At 38.9% G+C, this 14,281-nt stretch overlaps 1 protein-coding gene across 1 annotated transcript; it reads right to left on the bottom strand.

Annotated features, from left to right (window-relative positions):
* Positions 1–4,992: 4,992 nt before the first annotated feature.
* On the bottom strand, positions 4,993–13,508 carry LOC121416845. The gene is made up of 3 exons (XM_041610362.1): positions 13,289–13,508; positions 11,420–11,529; positions 4,993–11,085 (listed from the first exon to the last, which is right to left on the bottom strand). The coding sequence occupies exon 3, from the start codon at positions 11,039–11,041 to the stop codon at positions 6,596–6,598; it is 4,446 nt and encodes a 1,481-aa protein (XP_041466296.1). The 5' UTR covers positions 11,042–11,085; positions 11,420–11,529; positions 13,289–13,508; the 3' UTR covers positions 4,993–6,595.
* Positions 13,509–14,281: the final 773 nt, after the last annotated feature.

Raw genomic sequence — 14,281 nt, 5'->3', positions numbered from 1 at the left:
GCATATGTTCTTTGGTGATAAAGCGAACTACATAGTGATTTGTTAACCGAAGAAAGGTTCACCATTCAAGGCATTCGTCATAGTTTACGAAAAGCTTTATGAAACATACAACAGATGGATTTTCACATTGACTGATAACAAAAGATTACCAAAAACCTTTCATTATCGAAAGCAGCTTGGTTTATAATTCGTGTATGTACTGGTTGAATATACGACATAATGATTGTTAACCTCCGTGGAGGAGACCCGCTATAGAAAATGGAGTATATCTGCCCGGAGTATCTGAAAATAAAAAAAAACGTTCCTATAGGAAATTGTGTTTTTATACAATGACTCATCTTATGTATGAATTATAAATCTGAAGCAAAGAAAGGGCTTAAATAAGGGGGGGGGGTGGCTCGTATTAATGTACATTCATATCATAGCGCCCTCTCTCATTACAATCACCATGTACATACACTACAATCTGCATTATCATTTTCTTTATTTTTTTAAAACAGGTGTTGTTCAATCGTTGTGACGATTAATAGCATTCATCCAAATCTTTAACGTTATGCTGTTCTAGATTATTATTAGTTTTGTTACATAAGGAGAGAGGTATGTCCAATATTGATCAGGTGTAAAGTTAAAGATGTCTGTGATTCTGTGTTATTTTGGTATGCAGGGACGCAGTAAGGATTTATGTTTTTTGTTTACAAAATTTGCTTACAACACATGCAAAGTCTTACCTTTTGGAGAATTCTTCCCCCCCCCATTCACTGGTAAGCAATAAAATGAAAAATTCTGCCAATATACAAATGTCTTTTCAAATATATATATAATATATATACACAACAAAAAAAGTAAGTCCCCCCCCCCTGAACAAACATCGATGATAGGAGGAATTAAGAAAATCTGATTACATGTACATGTAGGTAATTTTATAGACTACCACATGAAGGAATATAAGAGAAAATGTTTGTGTCATGCATGAGTGAACACAGTAAGAAAAGGTCACTTTTCAAAAGTCACAAGACTAATATCATGACTTTGCTACCATGTTTTCGGAACGAATTCGAGATTCTCAAAATGGGAAATGTTAAAACGGCTTGAAAAGGGTGCTTTCTATCATATGAAACCACTTTGGGGTTAAATTTCACGGTTGAATGAGCACGAAGCTTAATTTGCCAAAATTGCATTTATCACATAGTTCTTTTGATCAAAATGATCAAATATGATGACGTTTATTTTTTAGAAAGGTATCTTCAACAATATTCACAATTTCACGGTTCAATGAACACGTTATGACAACAAAAATGTCATTTTTCAAATTTGTTGTCAAATATCGTTTCATTTTGCACACTAAAAAAATGTTTTAACAGCACTTAATGTTATGTTTATGACGAATCAGCATGTTTCAATACTTCTACGGCATTTGATTAATCATTCACGCTTCATTGAACACAAGGAATGTGAAAAACTTTTTATCGTTTTCGGATTAAAATTCAATTGCTTACTTCGGATTTCTGTCACAGATGTTTTTTGTATACTTCATTTGATTTGATTTTTATGAAAATCAAATCTACATGTAATGCTTCAACGAGCACAAAATCTTTGAAAATTATGTAAATGAGAACAAAGTTCAAGGCCTTGGCCCCACTTTGTGCGATATCAAATACTAATTTTTGCGTATGTTTCTGTTAGTTTGGGTCGTTCTGTAGTCATGTGCCAAGTTTCATGAAAAAAATCAAACCAGAATTAGCAATAATCATCCATGAAACAAAGCCTCATTTCACTATTGTTAAGAATTTGTTTTTTTCTCCCATAGACATTGTGTACAATCTCGTGGCACATGTTTAAGGATAGGTAACCACTTGTTCAAGATGCTGGAACTTTTTTGTTAACGCGTTTTGAGAAATGATATATGGCAGTAATGTTTGATAACCTATAAACGTAATTCTGAGGGGAAAAAAAATTTGATCCGTTAATTTATGGATGAGTGAGCACACTTAAAAGGAATCTTGCCATTGCCAAAGGCACGTTGTGAGGGGTTTTAAAACGGAAATTGGGATGAATTCCATTTAAGGTGTAAGATAATCGTTACCACACACACGCAAACATCCCTATACACAATCTGCACCCTTTTCACATTTTCATGGTTGAGCGAGCACACTTGAAAACTTCGAAATAAAGCAAGAAATGATAACAAAAACTGTTGATATGGCATTCTTTATTTACTAACAACTTATCAGTTGATTTTAATATCGCGTGTAACCCCCACGACTGTTGATGACGGCTTGGCACCTTCTCCTCATGCTGTCTAGCAGCCTGGTGACACGCTGTTGTGGGATCGCAGCCCATTCTTCCTGGACAATCAACGAGAGAACAGCGAGTGTTGTGTTGTCATTGACCCGGGCGTAAACTCTTCTCTTGAGTTGATCCCAAAGATGCTCAATTGGATTCAGGTCGGGAGAGTTAGCGGGCCACACCATCCTTTCGATTCCCTGCTCTCGGAAGAAGTCGTTCACCGCCCTTGCTCTGTGTGGACGTGCATTGTCATCCATGAATAGGAACCCTTCTCCATGGGCAACAGCAAATGGAAGCATGTGAGGGCGCAATATCTCATCAAGATAGCGAACGCTGTTTAGGTTTCCATCCACCTGGACAATTGCTGTCTTATCTGCATGACTGATGCCTGCCCAGACCATGATGCTTCCTCCTCCAAAGGCGGTGACTGGTTGTATGGTAAACCCTTCCCGTTGCTCATCTCTTCGACTCACACATGGTTGCGTCCTCCAACGTGTCGAAGGCACACACGCGTTTCATCTGAAAATAGGACTTGTCGCCACTGCGCTCTGTTCCATCTGACATGTTCTACTGCCCAAGCAAGGCGTCGTCGTCGATGATGGATCCTCAGGACGATTCTGCGTATGAGGCGACGTAGATCGCGATGCGAACAACGAAAAATGCTCTAGTTTTTCATTTTTGTGACCACCGCGTGGCAACTACCTGAATTTTCGCTTGATGGTGGGAAAATATGATAGGAATGTACACACAAACTCGTCAAGCGTAAAACTTGCAAATTTTATAGCAATTTGAAAAAAACACAGCAAAATATCATTTTATTTAGATCGAGCAAAGGCCAATCGGCTATCGCGGTTCATCCGCATTCGGAATGGGGGATTCTCGCTGAACCAATCATATCGCTCGTAACATTTCATTTACGCCGTGTAGAAGTGTATGGTAACGGAGGACGACTGGCGTGGCTAGAGACGTACCGGGAGACGTAATATTATAAACTTGAGTTGGTGATTTATGTGGAAAATTTTCTACTTACCGCTTATTTCATGATAATTATCACAAATCAACATTTGCGTACGGTATAATCATTTTCACACGAGCTTTCAGCAAGGTTTAGGAGTGATATCTTCAATGGAAAGATATGATTTATTAGAGCGATCGGCCGGAGCCCCGAATGATATGATATCGGAACCAAAACATTCATTCACTTTTCTCTCGGCAATAAAGCTTATCCCCCTCTCAAAATCTTCCATCATATCCTTCTCTGCCCCCTCAAATTTTTACCAATAACAATTAATATAATCTCCCATTACTCCCCGACCCCCCCCCCCCCATCGGCGGACGGTTCCCCCTAAATTTTTTGTTGAGAACCTTTTTTTGTTTTTGCAAGTCAATTTTTTTCTCCGCCCCCCCCCCTTAGAAAAAAATACAGGTGGAACCCTTGTGAATTTGTTGTGGTATAATTTCACTTGATAACTTCTTTCTTTTTTTCTTGCTAGTCAGAAAATTTTGGTGGTCCCTCCTAGATTTTGGTTAATGATTTTTTTTTTTTTTTACTAGTCAAATTTTTTATCCGTCTCCATCCCAAATTTCAGGTGGACCCCCCATAACCTTTTTAACTTCCGCCGCCAATGCCCCACCCCCTAGCTCTCTCAATCTGCCACCCTATCCTCAGTCTGTGTGCACCCCCCTCCCACCTTTTGACGCCTATTCCCTCTCTCTCCTTTACCAATGATAATATAAAAACATCTCCCATTTCAACCTCTCTCGATCGATCTGCCATCCTATCCTCTGCCCCCTCTCTTCCTTCCCTTTCTGGACACCCTCTCGTCTCTTTAAAAATAATTATGCTCCTCTCTGTATCACTCCATTTTATCCTCTCATAAGCATCTTTTCACACTGCTGACTGGTCACACATGCAGGGATTTTTTTTTTGGGGGGGGAGCTACTTGTTATGTCAGGACAAAAATCATTTTGTATTACAGTTAACGTTGGACCCTGTGAAAATCTAAGGGGCTCCTTTTCCAGTTCTCCAAGGATTTTGGGTGCATTTCGAGAGGTGAGCTCGCCCAGAGCCCTCAAGGAATTTTCCCATGAAATATTACAGAAAGTATCCACACAGGTGCAAAATATGTCATATTCAAGATGTATATAATATTGATAAACTATGGTCCTTGCATGCATGTTACAAAAATTCATGTAATACAGTAATTTTCACATTTTCCACCACCTTCATTGAAGGAAATAAAAGAAATTTTGTAGCAAAACAAAATATTATACCATACTGCTAAGTTACATGTATCACAGTCAAAATTCCAAAATAAATTTCCAAGTTTGTTTCAAGGTTATATCTGAAGACCTTAACTCAACAGCAGTTAACACTGATACTAAAATTTCTTATTAAAGTAAGAAGTATCATTGTTGTTGCATAACAATACCTTATAGCATACTGCTTATTACTATATACAATAGTCAAAATCCCCAAATAAATTTACAAATTTCTTTGAAGGTTATATCTGAAGACCATAATTCAACAGCAGTAAACACTGATATTAACATTTCTTATTCAAGTATCATGGTTAAAGGAGTGTATCAGTTAACATATCATCTTGTTAATGTTAAAAGCATTTTCGTAAGTTGTACGCAATAGAACCACCAATATACATTATATCTGAAGACCATAATTCAACAGCAGTAAACACTGGTATTAACATTTCTTATTCAAGTATCATGGTTAAAGGAGTGTATCAGTTAACATATCATCTTGTTAATGTTTAAAGCATTTTCGTAAGTTATACGCAATAGAACAACCAATATACATTATATCTTGTTACATGATAATGGATTTACCTTGGCTGATACAAAGACACTTGAAAATATTGGCATCATAAAAGAAAAAATTGATAATGAATGTTACAGAAGTGCGATGAACATTGATACATTTAACTGTCAACCACGACTATTTTTTATCATTAAGGACATAAAGTTTTATACAAACAAGAGATAGACTAGTAGACATTTTCAATTAACTTGTTATCCTGCATGCTGGCAATTACCATATTCAATCAGAAAGAGGGAACAAATCTGAAAATTTTCCTTCTTTCTCCATGCCATATGTTGTGCCACTCCTGAATAAAACTTTAAAGCCATTAACATATACACTGTACCTTCTAAATTGACATAATGAAATTTAAAAAAAAGTCATAAATAATATTCCCAACTCTCTCGTTACATTTTCAAATTATAATCCATCTGACTTATCCTTTTACATTTTTTCTCAATTAATTGAAAAGGGTATAAAGATAAATATTTTCCCCCAATCTAACAATAAAAAGTTGATCAATTAACACCTTAGGAAGGAACATCTAGCTGTATCATGGATTATCAAGTACTTCAGATAGAAAGCTGATCTACGAGTGGAATGGACTAGTATGGATTTAGTTCAATAAGTATTTTGCAGGTAAGGACATTTTCTCAGAGTAGAAGAAAAAATTATAAAGACTCGGATAGATGTACACAAGAAGCTGAATATACAAATTACAATGAATAAGAAATTCTAATAAAACAATTGATTCAGAGTAGCATCCAAAGGTATTAGTGATAAACTTTGGGATATAAGACTCCCTTACCAAGTCTGAAATCTTGCAGTACAAAGGTAATTTGGATACTTAGATAATAAAACTGGAAACACATACGCTGCACAAGAAATCCATAATTTTAGATTAATGTATTAATTTACAGTGTGCACATTGGCACCTAAGCATGTCTCTTTGCAAAATAAGCAAATCAAGAAAAGAACAAAGTCCTCATTTATGGTAAAAAAAAATCATTCATGCCTTAGAAATATGACTTTTAAGAAAGTAATAAGATTGGTACTATGGTCCATGCATCTTTGAATACATTGGAAAAAAGCCTATGACCCATTAAGTACTGAAAAAGAGAAAACTCTTTTAGTATGTTGCCAGTAATTATTCAGAGCCAGGAATATGAAATAGGTGTTCATTTAATCACAATGTTTGTATGCAGGCCTGTTGTATGGCAAATACATGTAAGTGTATGTTGATGCATTCTAATTTCAAAATAAAATTATTTATTTGAGACTGTCATTGTTTCTGCTTATTTCATTAAAACAAAGTGTGATTGGATGTTTTCTATTATATAGGCACTGTCTGACCACACTGTCATTTTAAGGTTAATGAAACTTTACAATGGTAAAGGTGAAATGAATTCTGACAAATACAGATTAATATTGATTTATTTTATGTGGTGTAAATGTATGATGAGCAACATTCAAGCATTTGTAATTTAAGCACCTCTAATCTTCATCTTCATTGTCTGTATCGTCCTCATCCATTATGGGACCTCTTTGAGCTGAATTTTGACAATTAATACATCTGCATAGATCAGTGCATGCGACTCCATGCTGACGACATGAACATCTGCCCTTTCCATGAGTTTTGGGTTCTTCACAACCGGTCTTCTTGCAACTGCAATAGGTTAGCTCGAGGAGGGTACTTGGTGCAGGAGGAAGGTCACCCCAAACTATTTCTATGTTGGAATCTATTACCTTCCATCCATGGTTGTGTGGACTTGGAATAACAGGAAATTGTTCAAAGCATCTAATATGTATTGCAGATTGATAGTTAGCTCTCATAGTGTGCTTTACTAGTGCATCATGAGTAGGGGGCATATTCATTTCTGTCTTTGTGCCCATTAAGAATTTGTTGTATCTAGCTGTATTAACACTGGAACAATCCTGATCATACAGTTTGCAAACAAACTTCTCAACTGTCTTAAGCACACCTTCCTCTAGGGCAAATGAAGTCCCAAACATCTGGAAGGCTGACAGGAAATCATTAGATGAGGTCATCAGCTTCAGTGCCTTTTTCTTTGACCTTCCATAGAAGCAACTCGTAGAATCACATCCTGAAAAGCAGTGGAGGCCGATGAGAGCATTTGCAACACTATCCCCGAGATGAGATCTTATAGCTGTCAGGTTGACTGTACGTTTGTTATTGCCCCTACCAGTATGGAAAAGTAGCTGGGCCTGAATTTCATGTGCCTTTGCAACCCCGATAATAAACACATCTGTGTCTGGGCTCTTAATGATGACTGCTGGTGAAGTGGTCGAAGATGAAGGCAGACATGCAGCAGCATACTGACAATGCAGAAAGAGCCTGGTATCTGCTTCCTCATGATTACAATGAAGCTGACTCAGGGCTTCAATCTTTAGTACCCCATCTAAATTCTGGAGCAAATGACAGCTTTCATCATGAGCCATGATGACTTTGACATCTTGAAGCAGATTCGGATTCTCTTGCCATGTCTGGAATAGGAAGCGGATCAAAGCCTCTTTGTTTTGACTAGATGAAAGAAATTTCTTCCACTGGTTTGGTACTTTCTGCTCCATACCGTAGATCTTTGTGAGCTGACTTCCGCTTGCAGCTCTTCTTCCTCTCTCTGCCGCCTTGATACTGATGGATCGATACGTGTCAACTACAAAGTGTATAGTATCACTACGGGCACTGTGTGCAAGGCGAACAAGCTGTTGAATTACATATCTTGATAGTTCACCAAAAGTAGATGGCACAGCCTTCTGAGGTATTTCTTGTAGCATCGCCATTCCATCAATTACCCAAACACTGTTAAGCGGAATTCCTTCTACTAGGGGAGCAGGCTCCACACTAGATTCTATAGCATGAAGTAGAGATGCCTTTGTAGTCTTGGTCAATGAACCATCAACCGTTGCTAGAGCAAGTGGGAGAGGACCTAGATTATATGTCATCATATTTTGAATATCTAGTTTTCTAGCTCCTGCAATAATTACCAGTCGTTGGAAAAGGCTACGATCTGCTTTGATGGTAATCTCTTTCCCCTTCACTTTGGTTGTGGAAGACTTACTCATTGTGGCAAAAGTCTTCCTTTTCTGCTTTTTTATCACTCTGAAGAGGTCTTCATCTCCCTGGAGACATTCTTCTGAGAAAGCCTTGAATGCTTCATCACCACTTGCATAGGCTTCTGTGTAATCCTTGCATACTTCACTAGAAGCTATAGTTCCTGATGCTATATGAAGGAGTTCTTCATTATTTTCCTGGAAGGGATTGATCATGGACTCTACTGTTTCAACGACAGCACGTACATCTCTCTCAAATTTCTCCATGTTTGCCAACAGAAGATCCTTTTTGACGGCAGATGTGTCATCCTTTCCAGCCATCTTTTCACACTGCTTGCTGATAGCACTCCTTTCCTGTTGAGAGAGAATCCAACGAGCAACTGCACCTTTGTTTCTTGTAAATCCTATCATACCACCTTTAGTTTTTGTGTCCCTGTTGCAAGTTTGCTCTATAGTCTGATCACAAGCCACACCACAAAATCCGTGGTCCGTCTGCCGATGGACAACAAACTTCCCTTCCATGAAAGCCTCATGAATTAGTGGATGGCTGTTGGGCAGCTCATTCATCTCATGCCAATAGACAGGAAGGTATCTTGCATAATTTGTGCGATCATATGCGAAAAACCAGGGAAGGAAGCTGCGAATAGAAGATAGATGTAATTGCCAATCTCCTTGCCTTGTCCCACGTAGAAACAGAAGGATGACTTCCACCATCTCTATATAGCTGGACCAGAGAGCAAATGTTGGATCTTGTGCAGAACGCTGTTCGACAAAAGAACGATAGGAAGATACCATAGCCTGATAATCCTCTCCTTGTACAAACTCTGTGAAAGAAAATGTTGGAAAATCTGACTGAAGCTTGGAAAGGATCTCATATGTAGATGCATACTCCACATCTGATAGGGAGTTCATATAGGCTTGCCAACGTAAACGTTCCAAGGCTTCAACGATGCACTTGTGAGCTCGGATGCTTCGATTGTAATGGTGTCCACTGAGAACTCCATTAATGGAACCTTGGGCTACAATATTTGACTCAATCATTAGGTTCTCCAGACCAGCATCTCCAAACCGCTTTCCAACACAGGCAAGCATTGATAAGGCAGTGTGAAATGCCCCCAAGCGAATGATTATCCTCTTGTGATAAAGGTCGTTAGCCCATCGTATCTGCTGAGCCTTCGAGTAGATGGCTTGGTCAAAAACAAGAACAACTGCTTCTTGCTTGAGGGCGTCTGCTATCGACAAGGTATGAGCAAGGATTGTGTTGACTGTGTCGAATTCTGTTGGACTCGCATCAATTATTGGAAGGTAGCGGACTGTAGACTGAAGCGAAACAGGTTTACTCAGCATGACATTCATCCCGGTCCATCCTGGGAACAATTTTTCACCCAACTCAACTGTCTTCAACAACCTGCATGCTACGTCCACATCTCTTGCGTTCTTCTGTGCATTCTGGTACACCTTGCAATCTAGGCCAATTCTGTCAAATGGTTTAGGACCAATTTTCCTACGTCCAAAGTAGGTCATGAGCTCTTGTGGAGGGACCTCAAAAGTGATCTTCCTCGCCTTTGGTACGGCTACTTTAGGCTGTTCATTGTTTGGTTGGCTGGATGGGTGCTGGATAATAATACCGTTGGTGTTGTGAGTTGTACCCTTCCCACTTATGGTTTCTTCTCCGAAATCATTATTATCATACACAAGAGTGGTGAAGATGGGCTGAATACCGTCCGGAAGTATTGCATGACCCAATGCAAGTTGCCGTTTAGCAAGGGCAGTGTCATGCTCGAGGACCACTGGCCTTGACACACTATGGCCAAGCCCATTTAGAATCCCAATGAGTTTGGCTGAGCCTGTAAGATGTCGTACTGCCATTCCAAGAGCGTTGTGCTTTGGTAACACACATCTCCCTTTTGTCTTCAGGTACATGATGTCTTGCGCTAGGGAGAGAATCTTCCGTTCATCATCATGTGACACGTCTACCATATCTTCTTTTGGCTCTTGATTGACTCCCGACATCCATGCTAAGAAATTGAATAGCTGCCAAGGAACAAGCCTCTTACTCTGTTCAATAGTCAAGTAGTCTGATGTTGGAGGCCAGGTTGTCTTCAAGTCCACCCCCTCTAGTGCATTCTTGATTATTCCGGCAGCCGTATACAAACTTCTCAGAATTTGCTGATCAGAGCGAACTTTAGTTGGGCGCATACTACCATCACTCTCGCTCTGGCTTTCCTCACTAGAGACGTCTGCTACAGCTGACTCAATGACATCTTCTACATGAAGGCTCTCCACAAATACAATTTCGCTTTCATACTGCCGTGAAGGTCTACTAAAGCACAGTACAGGGTAAGACTCCTTCAATCTTCTTTTCAAGTTGGCACTTTTGTAGCTACCTGCTTCTAGTCCTTCTACTTCTTTGACTGTCTTCACAAAAAGCTTCAATAGCTTTGTAAGGCGTAGGATTTCCTGCCCACGTATTATCCTCTGTTCAATTATATCCTGACAGAACCTACTATATGACAGTTCGTAGATTTGTTTGAATGGCAAATTATTTTCTATCCTTGGCTTCACTACTTTACAGTAAGACAAATAACATGACCTGTGATAACGGACCTCAAGAGCCACAAGATCCTTTTCCCTGATTTGAAGGAGCATATGCTCATCTTTACGAATTTCAGCTGCTTTTAAAAGCTGCCCCCCTGTAAGTGTTTCACATCTAACTAGTCTTTCTACTTTCCTTTTGCGCGAATAGCTTTCTCGTACATACTTATTGTTCTTACAAATTATACACTCGACAGGTAGCACATGAGGCCTCCCTCGACACGAACTTTTCCTTGCATCAGACCTTAAGAGACGTTTTGGCTCTGATTCCATCCCGTCTGATGTCCCCTGATGACTTTCTGGTACGTCTTCATCTTCTGTGATAGAAAAATAAAAAGGCTTGGTCTTAGCATTCAAATAAAGAAAGTCTTATTCAAATGGAAATTATTCAATATCAAATTATTTGACTGCTTCCCTGCCCTTTGCATCTTAATAAACTAAATTTTCTACATGCAAATCCTTATTGATGCCATTATTTAACAAGATAATGGCACTATTAACCATTGACTTTATAAAGCAATACAGACCAGGTGAATGACATACTGGCAGTCCTCATATCATCATAAAAAATTATTTACATAGTTATATAGAAATGAAAAACAAAATTGACAAATATGAATTTGAATACGTAACTTATGAAAAAAAGTTTACCTTTTGACAATTGTAGTTTTGCTGCCTTGTCCTGGGCTCTCTTAATGGTAGTCACATTGCAATAATGACGATAGCAATCAGGATGATAACCAGCCCTTCCTTGTCCTTTTCTATGAAAATAAATGAGACAAAGCACTTTCATTTAGAGTGTAACATTTACAAATACACACACACATTTAACATGCACGTGTGTGCGTATAATAACTGTAGCGATTAGACAAACGAGTGTGCAGTAACTACCATTTTAAATCAAGCACATAAAAAATGCCTTGGTGTACATGAAGCTCCCTAACTTGAAGTTTCTCTATTTCAGCAAGATTTCTGCCATCTGGCATTACCGTAATCAGGCCTATTAATCAAGAGTGAAGGAATAAACTTCAGTTATTTTCATACAGCTTTAGTTCCGGCATATCATTATGACCACTGGCTGATCGGGGGGGGGGGGGCACAGCAGCTCATGCCCCCTTTTCAGAGGCAAAATAAAAATTTGTAAACATGCCTTTTAAAAGACCTTTTTTTTTCCTGTCATATTTTTTCGTGGACGAGATTTGATATTTATTATTTATATTACGTAAAATGTGCACCCCCCTTGGAAAATCATGGATGATTACGACTGTATAGTGCATCATCACTACTATTAACACAATTATATTTTTACTAATGCTAAAGGTAGATGTACGTACATTATCATTACTGTATCTTTATAACCATTATAACCAACAAATATCGCATGATTAAAATAGTAAAAATGTGTCAAGGTTTTAACGCAACATGTAACTGGACATATTCACATATTGATGACAATATAGCATTGCATTTTCATGTTCAGTAGACAGTTTCATTGTTTAATATCAAAAGTGGATATCATTCAGACTCAGGCAGACCACCTTGTAAGTAATCAGGAGGCTTCTAGAGAGTAAAAATCATTTACTAAAACTTCCCTAACGCACACATCTGTAACGTTGGCGAAGAACAATAAGAAAGATGGCGGCGTAAACATCGGGCAAGTCTCTTCCGTCTTGACAATATTTTTCTCATTTTTTTTAGTGAATTCTTGTTCAAAAAATAACGAGAGCGTAGAAATGTCGGAAATGAAGTTTTATCTCATGTACATGATTTTTTAGGGCTAGATCTTTTAGAAGGATTTATGTCTCGGGGGTGAAAGTTTCAGGTTTTGGCTTCCGTCGTGTGGGTCTATGACTGAGAAAGAAGACCTGGCTTTGTATGAGAGTAAGTTACGTTAGTAAATGATTTTTACTCTCTAGAAGCCTCCTGGCTACTTAAGATCATAAGTCACATAAGCCTACGGTTTATCGTGCGCGACTCAGAATTAAGAACAGCAATGCATCATGCCATGGGATTGAAAAGGGGGCAGTTTTCTCTAAGCTAGTTTTGCGCACACGCACTGTCCATAGCGTAGTGCCCGGCTGCCCGCACGTGGAGCTAGCTTGAAGTTGATTGCCCCTTTTTGATCCCATTATAAGTTGCGGTTCTGATTAGCGATAAACCGAGTCCAGGGCTCCGTAACACAAAGGTTTGCGATGAATTGCAAATATGGAAGAACCGCACTGATTGGTCCCCGGCCAGTATTTTAAACCAACTGCACGTATAACATTGATATTGATTGGCCAGTTCATTTAGCGATTGATCGCTAATCGTTGTGTTACGAAGCCTGAGCTCACTCACTCCCTCATTCCATCATCATGATCATGATTAACACAATAAAAGGTAGTCTACGTTAGGTTTAAATTAAAAAATCAACATCCATGCCGTTTTATCATTTCATCCCAGCCATATCCACCCAGTCCCAGGCTGGGTGCAGCACTCTTTCAGTCAGGCAGCATCATATTCATTAGACACGGTACTCACCGGCGATCATGTGTTGTTGTGCATAGATCTTCATATCGGAGTCCATCTGCCTTGGCTGCGACGATACTTTCTGGACGATCCTCTATCTTCCCCCACAAAATAGAGCACTCTAAAAACTTCTTAAAACTCTTCTCAGAAAATGGAATTACCCTTCCGTGAGTCTGGATAACATGAATAAAACAGTATGAGGACGTTTTTCCATCAGAATCGTCCGTTTCTGATGACAAAGTCAAAGACGAGGACGTATACGCGTCCATCTTGCAAAGTAAGAGTGAATGCTACGAGCGATGTGATTGGACAAGACAGATTTCCTCCTTCTAGACGTGAGTGTTACGCGTGAGCTGGTTGGCTTACAACAATGCCAACAATGGTCACAAATTTTCGGGTTTTTTTCAAAATACTTGAAAATTTGCAAGTTTCACACTTGACGAGTTTGAGACAAGATTTTTATAATATTTTTACATAATATCTGAGAATATAAAGTAGTTACCCGATAGTGGTCACAAAAAGTCGTCTTTTTGGCCTTTGCATCCCGGCCTAAAAGGCTAAATTTGTTCCAGTTCTTTACTTGAAGAAATTTACTGGCCCTCTTTCCTTGGGTAAGAAGTGCATGCAGCATATATTTGCTGGTGGCAAATCGTCATTTTCGCTGTCAAAACACGACGAAGACATCTTATCTGCCATCGTAGATTAAAAAAAGTAAAAAAAATAAACGCGAACGAGGTTACATGCATTGTACACGGTTGTGCGCGTTCGCGGAAGTCCTTAACACATGGGTTGAATGGCGGAATTTCCAGTCGAATCAATGGTACGATTTCGCATATTATTATTTTAATTTTGAGGTCAGGAGCAGAATTAAACGATGGCAACATGTTGCATGTATTCACTCATAATATTTTACATATTATCATGTCCAAGGACCGTGGTTGCATTTGCCGCCCCACGGAAATGAAAAATTAGAGACATTTTCCTTGCCCATTCCACAGTCTAACG

This window comes from Lytechinus variegatus, chromosome 6 (genome assembly GCF_018143015.1).
Source record: "Lytechinus variegatus isolate NC3 chromosome 6, Lvar_3.0, whole genome shotgun sequence".
Lineage (NCBI taxonomy): Eukaryota > Metazoa > Echinodermata > Echinoidea > Temnopleuroida > Toxopneustidae > Lytechinus > Lytechinus variegatus.
Note: the sequence above shows the minus strand (reverse complement) of the source record. Positions and strands in the feature narration are given on the sequence as shown.

Coding starts and splice junctions, on each gene's coding strand:
- LOC121416845 (XM_041610362.1), bottom strand. CDS start 11,041: ATGGAATCAGAGCCAAAACGTCTCTTAAGGTCTGATGCAAGGAAAAGT.